General features: G+C 40.0%; 1 protein-coding gene across 1 annotated transcript in view; it reads left to right on the top strand.

The window, feature by feature from the left end:
• ctnnd2a (catenin (cadherin-associated protein), delta 2a) overlaps positions 1-19,003 on the top strand; it is a 144,067-nt gene that overhangs the window by 39,795 nt on the left and 85,269 nt on the right. The window contains exon 8 of the mRNA XM_080489850.1: positions 15,555-15,687. Coding sequence (XP_080345976.1) covers positions 15,555-15,687 — 133 coding nt within the window. The remainder of the gene's footprint in view (positions 1-15,554; positions 15,688-19,003) is intronic.

The following is a 19,003-nucleotide window of genomic DNA, read 5'->3' as shown; positions in this document are numbered from 1 at the left end:
CACGACTGATATTTCAGGTGCCAACTGTAAAATGGGCGGATTCCTGATTGTTTAACCGCCTAATCACGTGCATCCCAAGTGAGGAATGGTTGCTATTTAAAACGTGGACAAACACGTTTGGCTTTGTCGTTGTGTATTTGATTATTTATTTTCAGTCTGGGAGACTGTCCAGTTCTGTTCATGGAGCTCCCCATCCCGCTCATAATCTGCAGAGTCAATCCAATTTTTTCACTGAGTCATGATAAAATAACACCAATGCATCCTGGGGGTGCTGACTCAATTTATGAACACACCTTCATCATGCATCTATTAATCCATCTCTCTCTCTCGCTCTCTATCACACCTCCGCATGTGGAGACCACTCCACAGCGATAATGAGTTTGGGGGCACAAGCATTCCTTCACTACCTGTGTTTTCTCCCTCGCTTTTCACTCTAAACACACAGTTTTCCTACACTGTCTCCTGTTGTCTATCGTGTCTATTAAAGTAGTGATGCAGTTCTTTTTTTTTTAAGCAATCCTCCACTCTCTCCTTCCTTGTCTCTATCAATCTTTTATCCTGCTTTTACACCGCGGGCTATGAGGTGGTTCCTCAGACTCTTCCTGCCCTCTGTGTGCGTTTGCATCTCTGTGTACCTTCCTGTCTGTGCTCCTGTGTGTGCATGTGCTTTCTGCTCATAATATCAATAAGGGCTGTCCTGTTATCCAGACAGATGTTTGACTGTGTCTCTAGTCAAAAATCTGACACTAGTAGAATGTTGGCGAGGGCAAAGTGAAAGATAGAGGAGGATATAAGGGAATACTGTTTCAGAAGAAAAATAGGGAAACAGAGGCAGGTGGACGCAATGTTGTTGGTGTTGTCTTGAGCCTGTCGGTAAACATGTGTGTGTTATATATTGATGTCAACACTGGCACCCACTATATATAAACACAATATTGGGTTGTCTGTGTTTAGGTGTATTAAAGTCTCGTAAGGAAGGTTTAAGTGTGTATCAAAATGTACTGTTGTGAATCATACCACTGGATAATTGATACACAAATTGCTTTTTATTTATATTGTATTTTTATTAATAACTGTAATGATAGTAAACGTTGTGCACAGAAGTATTATTTATAGAAATTATACAGTTGATTATTTAAAAAAAAAAAAAAGAAAACTGCAGTAAAATTCACAGAGCTGTGCCTCTTTTTAGCAGCTGGTCTGTTCGTACAGCTGCTGCCTTCACACAAAAGATCCACCCACCACCTAATGGAGTGAACAAAATCCAGTCTGCATCCAAGTGTTTGATTCTTTGGAAGTGGGAGAAAGTAAAACTGTTCGACACATATCTTGTTTTAAGTGTATGTGTCTAATGAAGCTACTTAGCGGAGATGACTAACCTCCACTCTGACAAACTTCCACTGATCCACCGGCAGGAAGATAAACCAAACCATGGTGAAGCAGAGGAGGGAGGATGTAATGTTTTTATAGCTACAAATGCATCACTTGGTATATGAGTGGCACGCGCACAGCACTTTCGGTGGTTTTAATTGAATACCCTTAATTGTAAAGTGTGTTCATATTATCTGTTTTTCCAAAATAGAGCAGCACGGAACTCCTGACTACCCTTTCTGAGAGTTCTCCTTTCACCAAGTGTTAATTTTGTGTGGTTTGTGTATTTGCTTGAATCATTTTGCTGATTATACAGCCCTTGAATGCCATTTGTCAAGACCGAGGCTTGAATCTTATATAATTGTCTTCATATGTACATCAGACTAAATGGGCAAACAAACTGAATGCCATCTGTGTTGTCTGGAATAACTGTCATTATATTGAAAAGGGAGCACTAATTAGAGAAGTTGCTCTGCATGTAAATGCAACCTAACAATAGAATATTAGCTACACATATTTGGCAGAATATACAGTCGGCCTCGAAAGCCACAATCAGGAAAATAAATCAGTGAGAAGACATTCGTTTTTAGCAATTTCAGCTACAAGCTTTTGCTTTATTGTTTTATAGCTCTCAAACAAGCTGTCAGAGCTGTCAGTTGGGCAGCGCTCGAGCCGGGTAATAATTTCACTCTTTTTCCATCGTGGGTTTTGCTTTCATGGCAGCGTTCATTTTGCAAGGATGGCTGAACATGTAGAAAATAAAAAGTTTTCTTACCAAATTAGACCACTTCAGAGAATTCAGTCATCTGTGTCATTGAAATGTTGCTCACTGAATATTAGGCAGCGAACAAACTCAAAGTCACGCCACATGAATGGAGGAGGTTGAAAATAAAATATCATAGCTGTCATCTGGATTCCCCTCGGGAAGCGAGGCAACAGTTCTATAGTTGTGTGCATACTGCAGTGAAATATACCATTTCATTGTGTGTTCAGCTCAAATAAAGTCAATATAGGCTGCACTCTGTCATACTGTGTGACCCAAGCCTTGTTGGAACTGCAGCATGGGATGTTTCTATAGCAGAGATCTGTTCCTTATTCCGCCCCTGCCTCCATCCTTTTTCATTTGAAGTGGATGACTGCTTTTAGTCCCACTTAATCCGATTTTAAAGAGTGTGTGTGTGTGTGTGTGTGTGTGTGTGTGTGTGTGTGTGTGTGTGTGTGTGTGTGTGTGTGTGTGTGTGTGTGTGTGTGTGTGTGTGTGTGTGTGTGTGTGTGTGTGTGTGTGTGTGTGTGTGTGTGTGTGTGTGTGTGTGTGTGTGTGTGTGTGTGAGAGAGAGAGAGAGAGAGAGAGAGAGCCAGTGTTTGGTTGGTTCATACAAACGTCAATGGAAGATATCACAATTTTTAAATCTGGATAACTATGTTGTCAGAAAGCTTATTCGCAATGATTATGACAACTTCAGTCCAGTCATTCAAATCGTTTCACCATGATAACCTTCAGCCCTCTCTGGTTACATCTTCTTCTGCTTTCATATGCTCCGATGTCCAGTATATAGGAGATTAGGTGAAAATTTTTTTAATAAATCTTGCCAATATACCAGGGAGGGATTATAAACTCAATTCCGGGTGGTCACTGTATGGATATGGTCTTTTTTATTAGATAGCATGTCTTTTCACCACGATCATCGATTTAATATCTAGTAGGTTCACACTCTTTGCTGGATCTGTTATTGTGATCACCTTTCTAGCAAATACTGACCCGCTACCACTGTGTGCTGTATCATTGCTCCTTTGTGAGCTAAAGGCAGTTAGAATAGCAGTTGCATAAGCTAATCACTGGTTTATTAGTTTTTCTTTGCTGATTGTACTCTCTTGTACGTTAATAATATCCTCGTATTGCACACCAAGCAATACTCTGATAATTTTATGCCTACACCCAAACCTAGTCACTGCCCATGGAGACTTTAGTCACCCCAAGGTGAACTGTGAACTAAGTTAGGAATTGCCCTGTAATTCTTGGGCAGAGGCAACTCAAAATGAAGTATTTTTGAAGCAGAGATTGAAGAGGCGTCTAAATGCCTTCTGTTTAGAAGTTTAGAAGTTGTTAAAAAATTCTGTTACTGGGTGATGTTTTTAAGCAGGGGAAAAGATGACCTGAACTACTTGAGTTGAATAAATCAGGATAACACTTTGAGTATTTCCCCATAGAAGGATGAGTACTAGCTTGTGTGTTTTCTTTATTGGTGTATATCTTCCTTGATTTTCAATACCCGCTATTTACAGTTGAGAGTCACATGGGACTAAAGCTCCATGAGTAGGATTCCAGTTCAACACAGTTCAACCACATCTACATGTATTGCCAATTTAAAATGAGTTTTTAGCTTACAGTACATGATCTAGTCGGGATCGTTTTGAGCAAAGAACTAAGACAAAATTTAAACAGCCATTGGAAGATCATGCAAATATTATTCAGGAAGCATCTGAGGCTGTATTTTCAAAACTGAACATGCTCGGGCTTAACTGTTGTTCTCTTTTAATGTTATTTTTTAAAGTGTAAATGAAAATATATTGCAGACTGTATTTTGAAGGAAACTCGACACCATGGCACATTTCAGCTGCCCAGTATTACATCCATATGACAAAGTGGTTTGCAGTAGTGAGGAACATTTTTGGACTCTTTTTACAGGCATGTGAACACAGGCAATAAATAGTCTTGTATATCCACCCCCTCATCTTCTGTACTAGCTGGATCCAGACTCGGGACTGGAAGCTATTCAAGCCAACATAGGGTGAAAGGCAGTTAGGTTTCTAAATTGATATTTACCAATTTGACACCTGTTTACACCTAACAGGCCTGTTTCTGTAATGTGGGAGCAAGCCAACGTATCCGTCTATAATTGAACCATAGCTCTTCCTGCTGTGAATCCATTGCATGAGTTTGCTATATTTGCATATCATTACATTTATGGTTGACAAGTATTTTCTTCACATTTCCCCAATATTTACATACAGTATTAGTAACTTTCGATGTAAAAAAAACATTCTTGTACAGTCGTTAGTATTGGTGATGTCATAGATTGTGACAGCTATGTTTATGTCTTTGTCTTGTATTATGTATGATTGTGTATAATATACAGACCTTTATCTGTATATGTCACAAACACAATACCAGAAGGAAAAAAAATGGTTGCAGACAATCAAACCCCCATAAAAGACTGTATGTTTGATGAATGTTCCAGTCCTCCCTGCGCAGGAAGCTAAAATGATGAGGAAGTGGTTTGTTTTGTCACCAGCAGCCCCCGAGCATACGAATGAAAGACAATAATTACTGTGTTTACATTTCATATTGCAAACAATATACACTATTGTGTCTTTGCCAAACAAGAAAGAAGCAGATATGATGGTAATAGGCTCAATCCTGCGGGAGGCGTTCACAATTACGGTATTGCCGTCATGCGGGTATCGTCACAGCCGTAATAGATGGGACATTGAAGCTCTTACTCCGCTAATGTGGTGTAAACGTCAACATCCTCTGGCTTTCTCAGTTCAAGTCATTCTTTAGCCATCTGTTGCCTTTGCTTAGAGCTGTACAGCTTGGGCCCGTGGCCCTTTGTTTATATATTTTGTGCTGTAACATTTTGCGCTATAACATTTTCACTCTGGTGTAGCATCAATTATAGCCCTCTTATTGACTGAGCAGAGAAAGTCCGTTACAGAAAAAAGTGAGATTCAATGAATAGGAAAGATAGACAAGGAGGAATAAGGGGAAAAAATTAAGTGGGAGATGAAAAGGTTTTGCTTTATCTGCAGTGTGCGTGGGTGGATTGAGGGATTCACATACATATTCAGGCATGTGTTTGTTTGAAAGAAAACAGAAGAAGTTTGTTTATGTGTGTGTGCTTTGGGGTGTGCGAATGTTGTCTGGCAAGTCATCGCTCTTGTTTAATGTCAGTGAAGGTCACTGACCTCTGTAATAAACGACTGGCTCTGAAATTAGAAACTGGCAGGGGATGAATGAATTGCACGCACGCACACACACACACACAGTTATGCACTTGACCTTATCAGTGTGATATTAATATGCCAGAATAATCCTGGATAATTTATGGTTGAAATGCACACGGACACACAGTGCAACAGTGTGGCACCTTCATTAGAGGTAAGGCATGAAGGTGCATTTGATGATCATGTCACACATACTCATACACACGTCCGCATAAGCCAGCATTCTCATTAGCATCATCACATTAAAAGTAGCTCACCTTTCTTACTTCTCATTCTCAGGCCAGAGCAGACCCATCGACATGATTGCAACAGCTTGCAAATCAAGTCACAATGGGGCCGTAATTTTTCAGCAAGCTCTTGCTCATTTGCCGGCTTAATCTTGCGTCTGCGCTTTGATTGGCTGAGTGTGGCGGATGGGGATTCAATTGGTCAGTTTGTTCACTTCTGTTGCATCAGGGCTAAAGTTAGAGTGCTCTCAGACATGATAATGCTGCACTGCTGTTGATGGATGCTCACTGATATCAATTCTCGTGTCAGTCTGTAAAAATAAATAAATAAATACTGGTCTGAAGGAGGCTGGATTTACTCACTTTAAAATCGGGGTACAAAAATATACTACTCACATGGAAATTCTACTCAGCTGTAATGATATTTAATGGTGGTGCTTTTTAGCTCTTGACCCTTACCTTTAAAGACAGGAAGAGATGAAGATTTTTCCTGTCAGAATTGGTAAATTACTACTTGTAATACAAATAATCGTAACAAGTGATATTATAGATGAGCTTTTTTTGTCCTCTGCATGACAATTTTTTTCCAGGTTGACACAATGTTTTCTAGTTGATGTATGAACGTGAATCATTTGTACAAACAATGGATTAATAATAGGATAAAAAATAAAAGCACTTTATTATATAGGTCTCTCACCTGTCCAGTGTAAACACCTCGTAGTGCTATACCTACTCAAGAATTGTTTTCTACTAACTCAAAGGAGTTCACAATCTCCCTCTAATGAAAGTGTCAATTTCATAATGACTTGAAGCTGCACTGTGCTGTAGTGCACTAAAGCAGATCCCAGCTGGCAGTGTGTGAAGGCACAGGGAGAACATGCAAACTGCACAAAAAGGGCCTCTTAACACTGGTCTCGCACCAAGGTTATTGTCACTCTGAGATCAGAGTGCTAACCATTAAACCACCATGCCAGCCACAACGCAACAAGATTGTTTTCCATTTCAGTAGATGTTATGAGGATCTGGCCTTTCTTTCTAGACACCACAGCTCAATCTTAATGAGCATGTTGTATGATACAGTGTAATGGCCTCGGTCACCTCAGCCTCTATTGGCCCATCTAATGAATGTTTGACTGAGAGTATGTTTCACTGGGCTATTGTTTGGCTGTGTAAACATCCAGTAATTGCACTGTGCAACTTGGGAATAGTGGCACCGGGCTGAAAATTACCGATCAGCAAATGCGGGTAATAGCTGTGTGTATTTTGGCCTCTTTGATATTAGAACGTATGGAGGTGCGTCTGTAATGCATATGCCAGATGCATGGAGTATACGCTTGTGCAGATATGCACTGTATGTGTATGCATTACTAGATGTTTGTGCATGGAAGCAGGCACCCTTGTTTAACTGCAGCATTTGTATAAAGTCAATATTCTGTATACGTGCATGTGTGCACTCCCTTCTCTGGGTGTGTGTATATAAATGAACACCTGTCTGTCAGCTTAATGCCCTATTCGATTAGGCTTCCAATTCTGTGTGTTCAGCTAATTGCAAGGACTAGTGCCGGCATTTGTGTTTTCCTTACCCTGGCAAATTGCTCCATGGCCCTGCACACTAATATTCCCCTTCACTAGCAACACCCAGGCCGGCCTCACAGAGTGCATGTGCAAAATGATGCATAAACGCACCCTCACACTCTGCTACTTGACAATTTCTACATTACAGTATTAGTAGGCACATTTATTTTGTCCAAATTGTGAAAAAGGAAAACTAGATGAAAAGCTCTTTTTTTTTTTTGAGTTATCCTAAACGTGTGTCTGAGAAAGGCTTACCTCACCAAACGCCCAAAGGAAAGTTTTGAAAAGATATACATGTAATTACCTTCATGAAAACAAGTATAAAATTCCATTGTTCTATTTAGGTCAGAGCTTTTGCCAAATATGTCCTTCCCTACTTTATGACATCCCTTATATTGACTCCAAACAACCAGTTCCTTCTGAATGTCTGAGTTTTTGGTTACCCCGGTACATGATTGGATAACACTGCCGGTTTGCCAACATCAAAGCTCTTGTTCAAAGCCAACGTGAAATTGACGAAATTATCCACCATCTTCTCCAAGTGAATCTTCAGATTTCCTGTAAAGTCCACAATCCTTCCTTGTGTTTAGTCTCTTCAAAGGCCTTTTCTTCTCCCTCAGATTCCACCAAAACTTTTGGTTGGTTATCACAAAGCTGGGTTTGGCTATGAGATATGTGAACCTTGGTTTAAAAAAAAAAAAAAAAAAAAAGCTCTCGTTAATTTCGCAGCTGAGATAGCAAAGCTTTAGATGTCCTGCATAAATCAAGTGTTTGGTCTTGATTCCCCAAATCCCCAAATGAAGTTGATATGCTTGACCACACTGATTCGTACACCACAAACTAAGCATATGGCTTTACCTTTGACTTAGATGGAAAGCCATTTTCTGTTAAAAACGCTCCATTCTGCATTACTCTTCCTTTTAGCACCGTGAGATTACATTTTAAAGGGCTAACTTGTGTTTTATTAACCAAAACATTCGAGAAAAATGCAAACGCTTGCATTGCCTCAGGTACAAAGGTAGACATGAAAGAGTGTTCAAAATATAATCAACGGCCAGTCGTTTGGCTCTACAGTTTGCATTTTATGGTATTCGGATTTTCTATAGGACTTGGAAATCCTATTTTTAAAACTTTTCAACCTCAGAGCAGACATAGCCTCTGTGATTTTTGGTGCCCCTCTAAGTTATGCATTTAAAGTGATTATTTCATTTGTTCGTTTTACATTTTTTTACTAAAATGCTTTAAAAAACAATTTTTGCACACTTATGAATGTACAAAGCTTACATTGTTATCATCTTATTGGGCTTCATATTTAAGTAGTTTACCTTCTATAATCTTTTTCTTATACACAACATATTTGACATAACAATCAAAAAAAGTGCTCTCTGATATGCGTAACAAAATATAAGTTTTCTTTGAGTTTGCTAATGACAAGCGTCACATTCATCCCCTGCCTTTTCTGCACCATCATGCACCCTTCTGTTCAATTCAACGTTAGACTCATTCAGCACCTTTCATTCCTCTCTCTCTATCCTTTGTTCACTTTTATTCAGCCCCCTGAGCTCCTATTCCCAGCTGGAAGATGCCATAGAGAAGGTGTATTGATTTTTTTTTTTGTCTGTTTGCTGCATGGGGGAGTGGAGGGTATAAAAAAAAAAAAAAAAGGCAGACATTGAGAACCAAAGAGAGACAGAAGAAGGGAGGAGATGACCAATAGGGATGGTCATCTGTGCCAAAAAAAAAGATGTGGTTCCTCTCGCTGAAGTGAACTGAGCAGCAGAAGAGAGGAGATCCACTCATCTTTCCTCCATCCCATTCATCATTCCTCTCCTTTTGGCTCACTGGAACAGGTTTTGTTACTTTTATTTATGACCTCTCATTTTCTTCTCTCACCTACGTTTTCTCCTCTTGTCTTTCTTTTTATGGTTTACCCTCAGAGTGGAATTAACTGCTCACTCTTTCCTCTCCACGGAGAGAGAGGTGGTCCATGATTACTAGGGTCATTTTCATTTGCCCATCAGTAAGTAACTGGGGAGCAGTGAGTAAGAGAGAGGGGGACGGAACAGAAAATGAGGTGTTTCAGTTGTAGTTGACTCGCCAAAGATTTTTGCCCACTTTTTATTTCTGGATGGGTTTCGTCCCAGGCTCCATCCACCCATCTCTAGCTATCCGTTTGTCTGTCCAGCTGTTATGAGTATCACCCTCTCTCTTCCCCCACTCTTCATTGATCGTCCTTACTGTGGCTGTGCTTTTTGTTTGGTTCTCCCTGCTGCAGCAGAGCTCTACACACAGAGACATTTTGAGCCGAAGAAAAGAACATGGACAAAACCGACAATATTGCTAAAGGCCACAGAGGCCAAAGCTACAAAGAAAATCCAATACAGCTGATGGTGCAGTCATTTGTCAAGTGCTCCGTGATAAATGCAAGAGGTTCCTAAAGCCACTTGGGCTCAATTGTGTGTCTTTTCCATAATTATTTTGGGTAAATATATCCACCACATGTTTTGTGCACAATTCCTACATTTACAGTGATTCCTTTTCAGGCCTCTGCTCTCCTGGTTGGTGCTTTCAGCAGTTCACAGCCAGTTTGTGTGTTATTCTGCATATCAAATGAAGAGTAATACATGAAGAAGTAATTAACTAAATCACTATATATTGTATTAAAAAACCCAGAATTGGTTGCCCATGTTTGTAAGGCCTTAATATTTCATCTACTTTGCTGGCTCTGTGGCCAAGCAGAAACTTTGAAATATGTGTCTGGAAGGGTTGTTTTTTTTCTCCGGATAGCATCTTAATGAGATCGGCACATCTAATTAAAGGCACCTGGCTTCATATTTATAGTTGCTGTCAGTGCCTCTCCACCTGCATCCTGTTGTCTGGCTGCTGTTTATCTGTGAGATTGTTCAAGACTTTTTCTTGAACAACCCCCCCCCCCCCCTTTGATGCACTCTGGCTGAGGAGCATTTTACAAGTGCACACACACAAAAAAGACACATTTACACTGGGAACAGATGCATGGAGGCTCTTATGTGAGAAAGTAACTGTGCTCTCAATGAATAATCTGTATTGGGAGGTGAAGGATTTCAAATGCATCCAGATCATTTTCACACATAAAGTAATGTCGGCCTTGGTAGACCAATTTCCCACTTATTCTCAGAAATCATTGACATGACATATAAAAGTATTTTAAAAGATTGGCTATATTTGGCAGAAGATGAGTTTTAGGGGGTAAAAGCCAATGGATTCAGTCAGAATAAAAAAAGAAGACGAGGAAAGGAATTTTAGCCTGAACTGCCAGAATGACATTTTTTGGTGAGATCACAACTTGCTTCTCTCGGAAAGTCAAATTCTTTTAAGATCAGTAAAATGCGCAGTGCTGTCCGACTCTCCCTTTCCCACTGCCCCTCTGTCTTAAACGTCCTGATGAAGATTGATGTTCAGGTCTTAATTAGCATCTGCTTTAGTATGCACACTGCCATTCTGTCCAATCCCGACTCTCCAATCAGTTAGTAGACATGACAGGTCTTGTCCAATCAGATTAGGGCCAGCGGGACAGGCTTCCTGTGTGGAGCTGTCACTCCACATGCGCTGTGGGCTCTGCTGATGGATGCGATTTGGGCTTGGAGGAGTGAATCATTCCCTTTTCAAACCTCTGTGTACCATCGTGCCCCAGTTAGGTAGCAGAGATAAAGAATGGCATTAGATTAAACTACTGCAGCGGGTTGGACATATGGTTAAATATGATAAATGTGTGTATTTTCAGTGATTGTATGTTCTGGCTGAATCCAAAACACCAAATAGTTAATTTATTTCATGATATTGCAACAGCCATGATGTATCAGTCAAATATTATGGCAGTTTGAGGTGGCTAGTTCCTATGTTCGATCAGACTGAGAAACAAAGATGTGAAATAATTATTTTTCTATGTTTTTTTTTAAGTTGAATAATAGCCTTGTTTGAAAGCATTTAGAACTTTGTACTTGTGCTCTGATATGTGCTGTCAATGTGCTTTTAGAGTGAAAATTGTTTCTCTGACTCTATACAACAGTGATGGGAAATAGAGCGGATGAAATAAACCAGAATTCCTCCTTACATCCCGGAGGTCACATGGTGGAGCTTTTGTGAAATTGATCTTTCTCTACTGCACATCTCACACATGCTTGGTCAGTCTGACATCTGGGGAATTTGGAGGCCGTTTCAGGATTGTTAACTCTTTATGCTTCTCAAACCATTATCGACTAATTCCTTTGTGGCATGGTGCATTATCCTTTTCAAAACAAGTAATAGCTATCACAGAACACTGGTTCAATGAATGGTTCCTATGAATGCAGAATCCAAGGTTTCCCTGCAGAACATAATGCAGAACCATATAAGCTTGGCTCATTCATCTGTTGACCTATTTGAGCTAACTTATACCGACAATGTCTTTCCAATGGGTTCTAATGGAGACTTCCAACCTTTATACAATTGGGGTTGTACATAGACGACTACCTCCAAATTCTGCCATCCCACATGATATATGAGAGAATGTGAGGCATTGAATCAGAGCAACTTTTTCTCTTGATCCATGTTTGAGTTCTGAAACCCACATGCACATCATCACTGTTTTACTGACTCGAGGCAGGTAGGACAGTCAGACACCAAACACACGGCAAGCTTTAATACACTTCAATGCTCTGTCACTTTTCTCTAAGGCACAGTGAACTTTTTCAGTAGTCTTTTGCGCCACATGAGCCAGCCCCTGCTCAACGTGTCCATCAGCGTATCTCGCTCGGGCCTGTTGGTGACTCAGTTTTTACTTTCCCGGTTGCCCTTCGTTAGGTTTCTTTCAGAAGCTATTAAGCACTGCACTACAATGAACAAGATCCACAGTGGGACAGAATTAGAACTGCTCACTTTCCAGGCCTGTAATGCATCAGGTCAATCGATACAGTGAACTCAAATTCTGTTTAATTCAATGTATATTTCTCTCAATCAAGGTTAGTTACTTCACCTGTCAGTGGTTTCTTCTGTATGTGTGTGTGTGTGTGTGTGTGTGTGTGTGTGTGTGTGTGTGTGTGTGTGTGTGTGTGTGTGTGTGTGTGTGTGTGTGCTGTCAGTGGTCGTGATGAGGTCTGTCTCATGAGACCTGGACATGAAAAGAGTTACAGATGAAGAGAAGTTTAAAAAAAATAAAAATAAAAAAATCCTTTGATAATCCTTGTTCTTGTATTTTCATGTGTTGCCCTCTTCTATCACATTTTGCCTTCTTCCTATGTGCGTGCGTGCGTGCATGCGCGTGTGCCTGCATCAAAGCCTTACCATCACACTGAAGTCTTCTCTGTCCCAGTTATATCACTCTGTCGCTGCCTCCACCCTTTCTCCACCAGCCCCCCTGCCACCTGGCTTTTTTTAATTCTTCTCAGCATGTCAAACTCCTCTCCTGCCACGACTGCTGCCTCCAACAAAACTATTTTGCTGCATCACACCTCCGCACTCCTCAAGCAATGGCAAAGTAACCAGGAACATGAAGGTCTGTGCCACAGCAGTGCCACCTAATTTATTCTCCAGCCCACTTGAATCAGCAACATCGAGCAATAAACACAACCATTAAAAACAAAAAAAAAACAGAAACAAAAACAAGTCAACAAATTATTCAGTTTGGGATTTATTACCACACAAGGTATAAGAAGGTAACGTGAAAACTGTGGCACATAAGTAGCTGCATATTGGAGTACAGATTCCTCAAAAGCTGTGTGAGTATTTAGTGTGAATCCTGCAGTTTAGTTGGCACTGCCTCTTTGATCAGTTTCCTCCTCTTGCTGGCTGTATTCCTCTCCCTGTTTGCATCCTGCTGTTTCACATCATTGGCATGTTGCCGAGTGGTGCGTATACCAGGGCTATAGTTCTCATTAGCACCTGTGTTGACATGACTGGCATCTCATCTGAGGGTTGTTTTCCACTTTGCCTCGTCTTCTTTTTTTATTTTCCTGTCAGCCTCCTCTTGCCTGTTGTACCCACGGTTCTGGATGCACCATTTTTTTTTTGTTTTTACCCTTTAAGTCTCTTTCCTCATTCTTGTTCTCTCTATATGTTTCACCGGCTCCCTCTTTTTTTCTTCCTCTTTTCCTCTGCTCCTCTCACTCTGTCTCTCTTCCTACCAGGGGTTTTTAATTAATGGCGAGCCGTGATGCTTATCTTATCAGCAGATCACTCTGCTTTCTATTAACTACACTGACAGAGCTGGGAGGCTGGAGGGGATGGATGACACACACACACACACACACACACACACTCACAAACACACACGTGCACGCAAACACACGCACACCAGTCATGCACATCATCAGATACATTCATCCGCTATAGTGGAAAGTGTAGACACAGATGAATATAAAAGCATGCAGACACACACACACACACACACACACACACACACACACACACACACACACACACACACACACACACACACACACACACACGCAGGCTGACATAACAGGCACAGAGGCAATTGTGTCCACATAAACACACATCATGATCCTATCTTAATCTTGCCACACACCCATACGCACACATAAATAAACAAACTGCCCGATGGTATCTGACTGTGTGATTTAAGGAACGTTGTTTGAGGGTCTCTCCTCCTAAATCCCCTAAATGCCTTGGGAATCCCTCCCTGTTTCTCCTTCTCTCTATCTCTCCTCTACCTCCCTCGTTCAGTCCTGCACACTTATCATTCAGCAGATAAAGAGCCGTCCATGCTGGAGCTTGCTTTATCTTTGAGAGCCATGTTTACTCCCCGTGAATGCTCTGCTTTTCACAGATGTTTCATAGACTGCCTTCTCTTGATCTGACCGAGATGAGAGCACCGTGGCGAGGCTTCATTTTCTGCTGTAAAAACTTTGGATGCACACATATTTACAACAATCCTCCACCCCATCAGTTCTAACTGCAGGCAGGTCAATTGTCCCGTATTTACCACATTTTCATGTTTGGTCCAACCGACCGACCCAGGCGGCAAAAATAAATCAGCGGTTTTCATGATAGCTTGATGGGGATTACAGTGAGTTGCATTTTGCCACAGAACTGTGAGCATGAAGGCAGAAACAACAAAATCAATCCTCAAACACCACAATCGATGGGGGCCGCAAAATGTCCACATCGGTTTTCGTCAGATCACTTTGGGAGTTGACATTTTTCTGAAAGCACTGTTAAAGAGAGCAAGATGGGAAGTAAGAGAGAAACAGTGCGGAGAGCGGTTAGTGGAGAAAATATTACAGTAGATGGTGGCAACACATGGTGTTGCTCCTGTGTGTACGTGTACAGTCGCCCACACTTCCTTGCACTCTCATAATTTCCTCATTTGGGGGACCGTGGCAAAACAATTATTAGCAGGGGATAATACAATAAAGGAGACCATTTCCTGGGTATTACCGAGGGACAAAACATTTATTTCACTTTGTCCACTGTGTTCATAGGAGTGTAAACTTCTAATAGCTGAAAGTATAGAACATAACTCACACCACTCGTGCTGCAGACATAATCCAGGCGGTAGCTGTGCTGTGCTGTGTAATTCTTCAAACTTTTTTACCTGTTTTTCGATGTTTCTTCTTCGAGTGTGTGTCACCACCATCCATTTTCTGTACTGCTTCATCCAACTCAGAGCCACACGGGGATGCAGTTGAAAAAAACCCCACATATGCACAGGTAGAACATGGTAAATTCCACACAGACAGATTACCAAACCTGCAAGATTTTTGCAATGACATGAAGTCACATTAAGATACATTTAGAACCTTTATCCTTACTCTCTATCTATGTGATAGTCCTGATATCTTGTCATATGTGTTGAGCCATCTAGTTTAGAAAGGTTGATGGACGAGAAAAATTTCACTTAAAGTACAATATTACCTTCTTAAGACTATTTCTGCTTTATTTTTCACCATTTGGGTGTAATCATTCATAGGGTCCCTGCTTAACCTGCTGGACCCATTTTTACATGCTCTATCATTTCCTCTGCCTGTGATGGATGTAGATGACAATATTTTGGCAAATTGGCCATTCGGTGAGTGATTTGAATCATTTCTGTCCCACTGTGTTGTTTAGCTTGTGAAGCTATTACAAATAAAAACGACTTCTTTTTTGTAGAAAAAACAACAGGGATGGATTTTTTTGACGTTTAAATCTCTGTCCTTACTTCAGGTCGCCTTTTGTTCTCACTGCCTGTCTTTTTCTCAGTTTACTTCAATGTGAACAGCTCAATGAGTTTAGCAGAGGGTATTATAGAGACCGAGATTTTATTGGCCTGCTTTGAGGTATTCGCTTTGCTTGTTAGCAAGAAGCTTTGTTCACATGCTGAAGGAATCAAAGTGTCTCCTGTCTGTCTGTCTGCAGAGAATTTGGGTGGAGAGATCCGGAGCTGCCAGAGGTGATCCAGATGTTGCAGCACCAGTTCCCATCGGTGCAGTCCAACGCTGCAGCCTACCTACAGCATCTCTGCTTCGGAGACAACAAGATCAAAGCTGAGGTTTGTGCATGTGTATGTTTTTTATGCCCTATACAGTTTATTTGATCAAAGTTAGTGTTGCGGAGAAGGGGATAATTGTAGCTATGATAATAAAATCCAAATGTGTGCATCGGTATAAATGACTACTGTTCCACAAGCTGCTGTCAAAATTACACATAGGGAAGCTTTTGAGAAATAATACAATAACTAACTAGTTCCACGCTGAGGCTTTGCATGATAAAACTTGATGCAATCTTCATCCTCATGCTGCGCTTCCTGCTGAATTGAATCTATAGAGACAATAAAGCTCAATTAGTCCCAAAGCGGCATGTTTTTCTCTCAAAAGCAATTTCGCAGGGAAGCCCCTTTGAAGCTCTCTAATAAACCCTCTAATAAAGCTAGTGCCACTCGTAAACAAAGGCAGTGGCACATGCGGATGGAGATGCGCTCATCTCAAGACCTGTAGATCCCCCTGTCTTATACACGCACATGTACAAAGCCTCATCCTACAAAGCTTCAGAACCAGTTTACTAGAACATGCAAGCAAGGACATTGGATTTTTTTTCTTTATCAAATTGATTTGAGGAGAGACAGAATACGGAAAATGAAAACCAAACTGAGGTATGCATTTTTACTGTCTGCGAATGAGAGCCAATTAAACATGTGAACATGACGACAAGTCTTTTTTTCATTCAAAAGTGACCCACTTACACACACCCAGACATAGCCACACATATACAAACACCAAAACACAATCACACTTCCCAAAACATCACAGTTGATTCCACTCCTCCTGCTCCTTTGAAAGAAACCTAAGTGTTCAGGTCTTCTGTAATGGATGTAATTATTGCCTGAAAGGAGGTGTCCAGCAATGGAGAAAATAACTACTGCGCATTGACAGTGGTGATTTGGCATGTCCTCATCACTCAGATTGATTGTCTGTCGCTGAGCTGAACAGGCTTCAAAGCACTATTTGCATAAAATGAGACACCAGTCAACCAAAGTGAAGACTTTCCGATCAAATTAGGTAAAAGCTCATGTGTAATGGATGCCTACTCTCCATGTACATGTTCACGATTGCAAACTCTACATGATAATAATGCAGCAGCTGTATTATGATGTATTGACATGAGAAGTGGTTTTAATAAAAACAAAAAAACAATCATTGATATCCTCTAGGTCGGATATAGAATATTAATTCGGTTGAAAATATAGTTCTGATTTAGAAGCAAGATAATGCAAAACAAAAAGAAAGTAACTAATTTGTTTTGATTGATGGGAATATCACAAAACTTTTTCAGTTTACTTCTTTTATCATTATTATTCATTAAGATGGTACCTTTATAGAGTTTCAAGTGTTTACATAGCACCTTCGTTATACAAAAATGTATTAATTCATTTATTTTGTATCGCCCTTTTCTACTCAAAGACACTTTACAAGGTCTTTGAACAGAAACAGGCAAATTGAATGAAAAGCAGGTTTAAAAATCAGATATAAGAAGCAGGTGTAAGAAAGTAAAACAGTTGGAACATTAATAGTGATCTTAAATAGGTGAGGCTTTAAGAGGGATTTAAAAGTGTGGAGGTCAGAACAGTGTCGGATGGAAATGGGAGAAAGCAGGGAAAGCAGACTTTTTCTTATAGAGACTTTCATCATATGCATTTGATGGCACACTCAGTGTGATCTCCTACTGCGGTCATAATGATGAGGAGTCATTTGGAGAATCTAAATATGCATGTGTGCTTTCCTCTCAGATCCTTTTTAGTTCACTGTCTTAATTAAAATTTAATTTGAAAGGAGGTTTTAAACAAAATAAACATTTTACAGATTCATTAGCGAGTCTTGATCTTTAAACTTTAGATAAATGTCATCATAAATGTATCTTTTGTTCAGACAACCTTTTAAGAATCTTGGTTCATTTTCAAGGTTCATGCAGCATTTTTCCTTTCACTTCAGTTTTGAGAGTTGAAGATATCCACGTGAATAGTTTCTGTTTGTTTCTTCACAGATGCTTGAAAACATACTTATGTATGCAAGGACAGCAGCGTGCATTAGACCTGGAATCACTATGCTACGAGCAGTCCAAACATTTTGCATTAATCTTTAGATGAAAGACCCGCAGGCATTAGGGGATTAGTCTAACTTCAATCTATCTACATACATCAGTTCTTAAGTGATCTGATCTAAGCCTGTAATTTCTTCATTTGATGGATTCCTGTAATATTTCAGTGTCGGTTCATTTTTCGCTTCATCCAAAAGAAACACAATAGCTTTGTCCTTGTGCTGTTCGCAACACTTTAATGTAGACAGAACCGCTGGTTACAATCTACTCCTCCATTTATCTTTTATACCCATTTTATCCAGCCTAATGTTGCCGAGACGCTCAATGTACAAGTTAAATGATTTGCTTTTTTTTTTTTTTTTTTTTTTTTTTTTAATATACAGTATATGGCTTAATTTCAGCTTGGTCTAAATTACTTTTTTATTGATTTTCTTGGTCAGACTTGTTTTGCTCTAGTTGACATCATTGTCATTACCCAATAGGGTCTTGTGACCTCCATTTAATGTCATATTTCCGGTTCTTTTCTTTAGTGTTTTCCAAATTACGATCTTATTATTTCGTATATGTTTGTACATAAGTTGGTGTTATTTTTAGTGTGTTTAACTTCAGTACTGTATTTAGTCTGATCTACACATTTAATGCTTAATTGTGTCTTTAATTAGCCCTTTTTATATTCAAATATGTCAGTTTGAATGTTGTCAGAGCAAAAAAAAAATTTTTTCCATTTGGAGCAATGAGGTATTTATCCAGCGAGGCATCTTCTTCACCATATTTACAGTCATTTAGTTTCATCATGTGAAAATATGTGTTGCCTGCACTACTATTTCTGTGATAACACGCACCCTGGTATCAATTTCAAATTTCACCCAGTGATTCTCAATGACAAACTGCTGCTGTGTGTGTGTGTGTGTGTGTGTGTGTGTGTGTGTGTGTGTGTGTGTGTGTGTGTGTGTGTGTGTGTGTGTGTGTGTGTGTGTGTGTGTGCGTGTTTGTTTGTTTATGTTAATCTCAAGGACTGACTGTTTTAAAAACTCCCCAATAGCAGTAGATGAATATGCATTACATTGACAGCTAAGGTGACAGAGATATTACCCAGGGATTCATAGCGAAACAGATGTCATGGAAGATTATATAATATAGAGGCAGCTTATGCATATTATTTTCTTTCACCTAGGCTGCTTTAAGAAGATGTTCTCTGCATAGAAATTGTTTTCCTGTAGGACAAGGGTGTCCAACATTCATCCTGTGGGCCAACACAAGCCCACAAGAGAGTA

This window comes from Lipophrys pholis (genome assembly GCF_963383615.2).
Source record: "Lipophrys pholis genome assembly, chromosome: 20".
NCBI lineage: Eukaryota > Metazoa > Chordata > Actinopteri > Blenniiformes > Blenniidae > Lipophrys > Lipophrys pholis.
The sequence above is the reverse complement of the archived record's forward strand: the minus strand, read 5'-3'. Positions and strand labels throughout refer to the sequence as shown.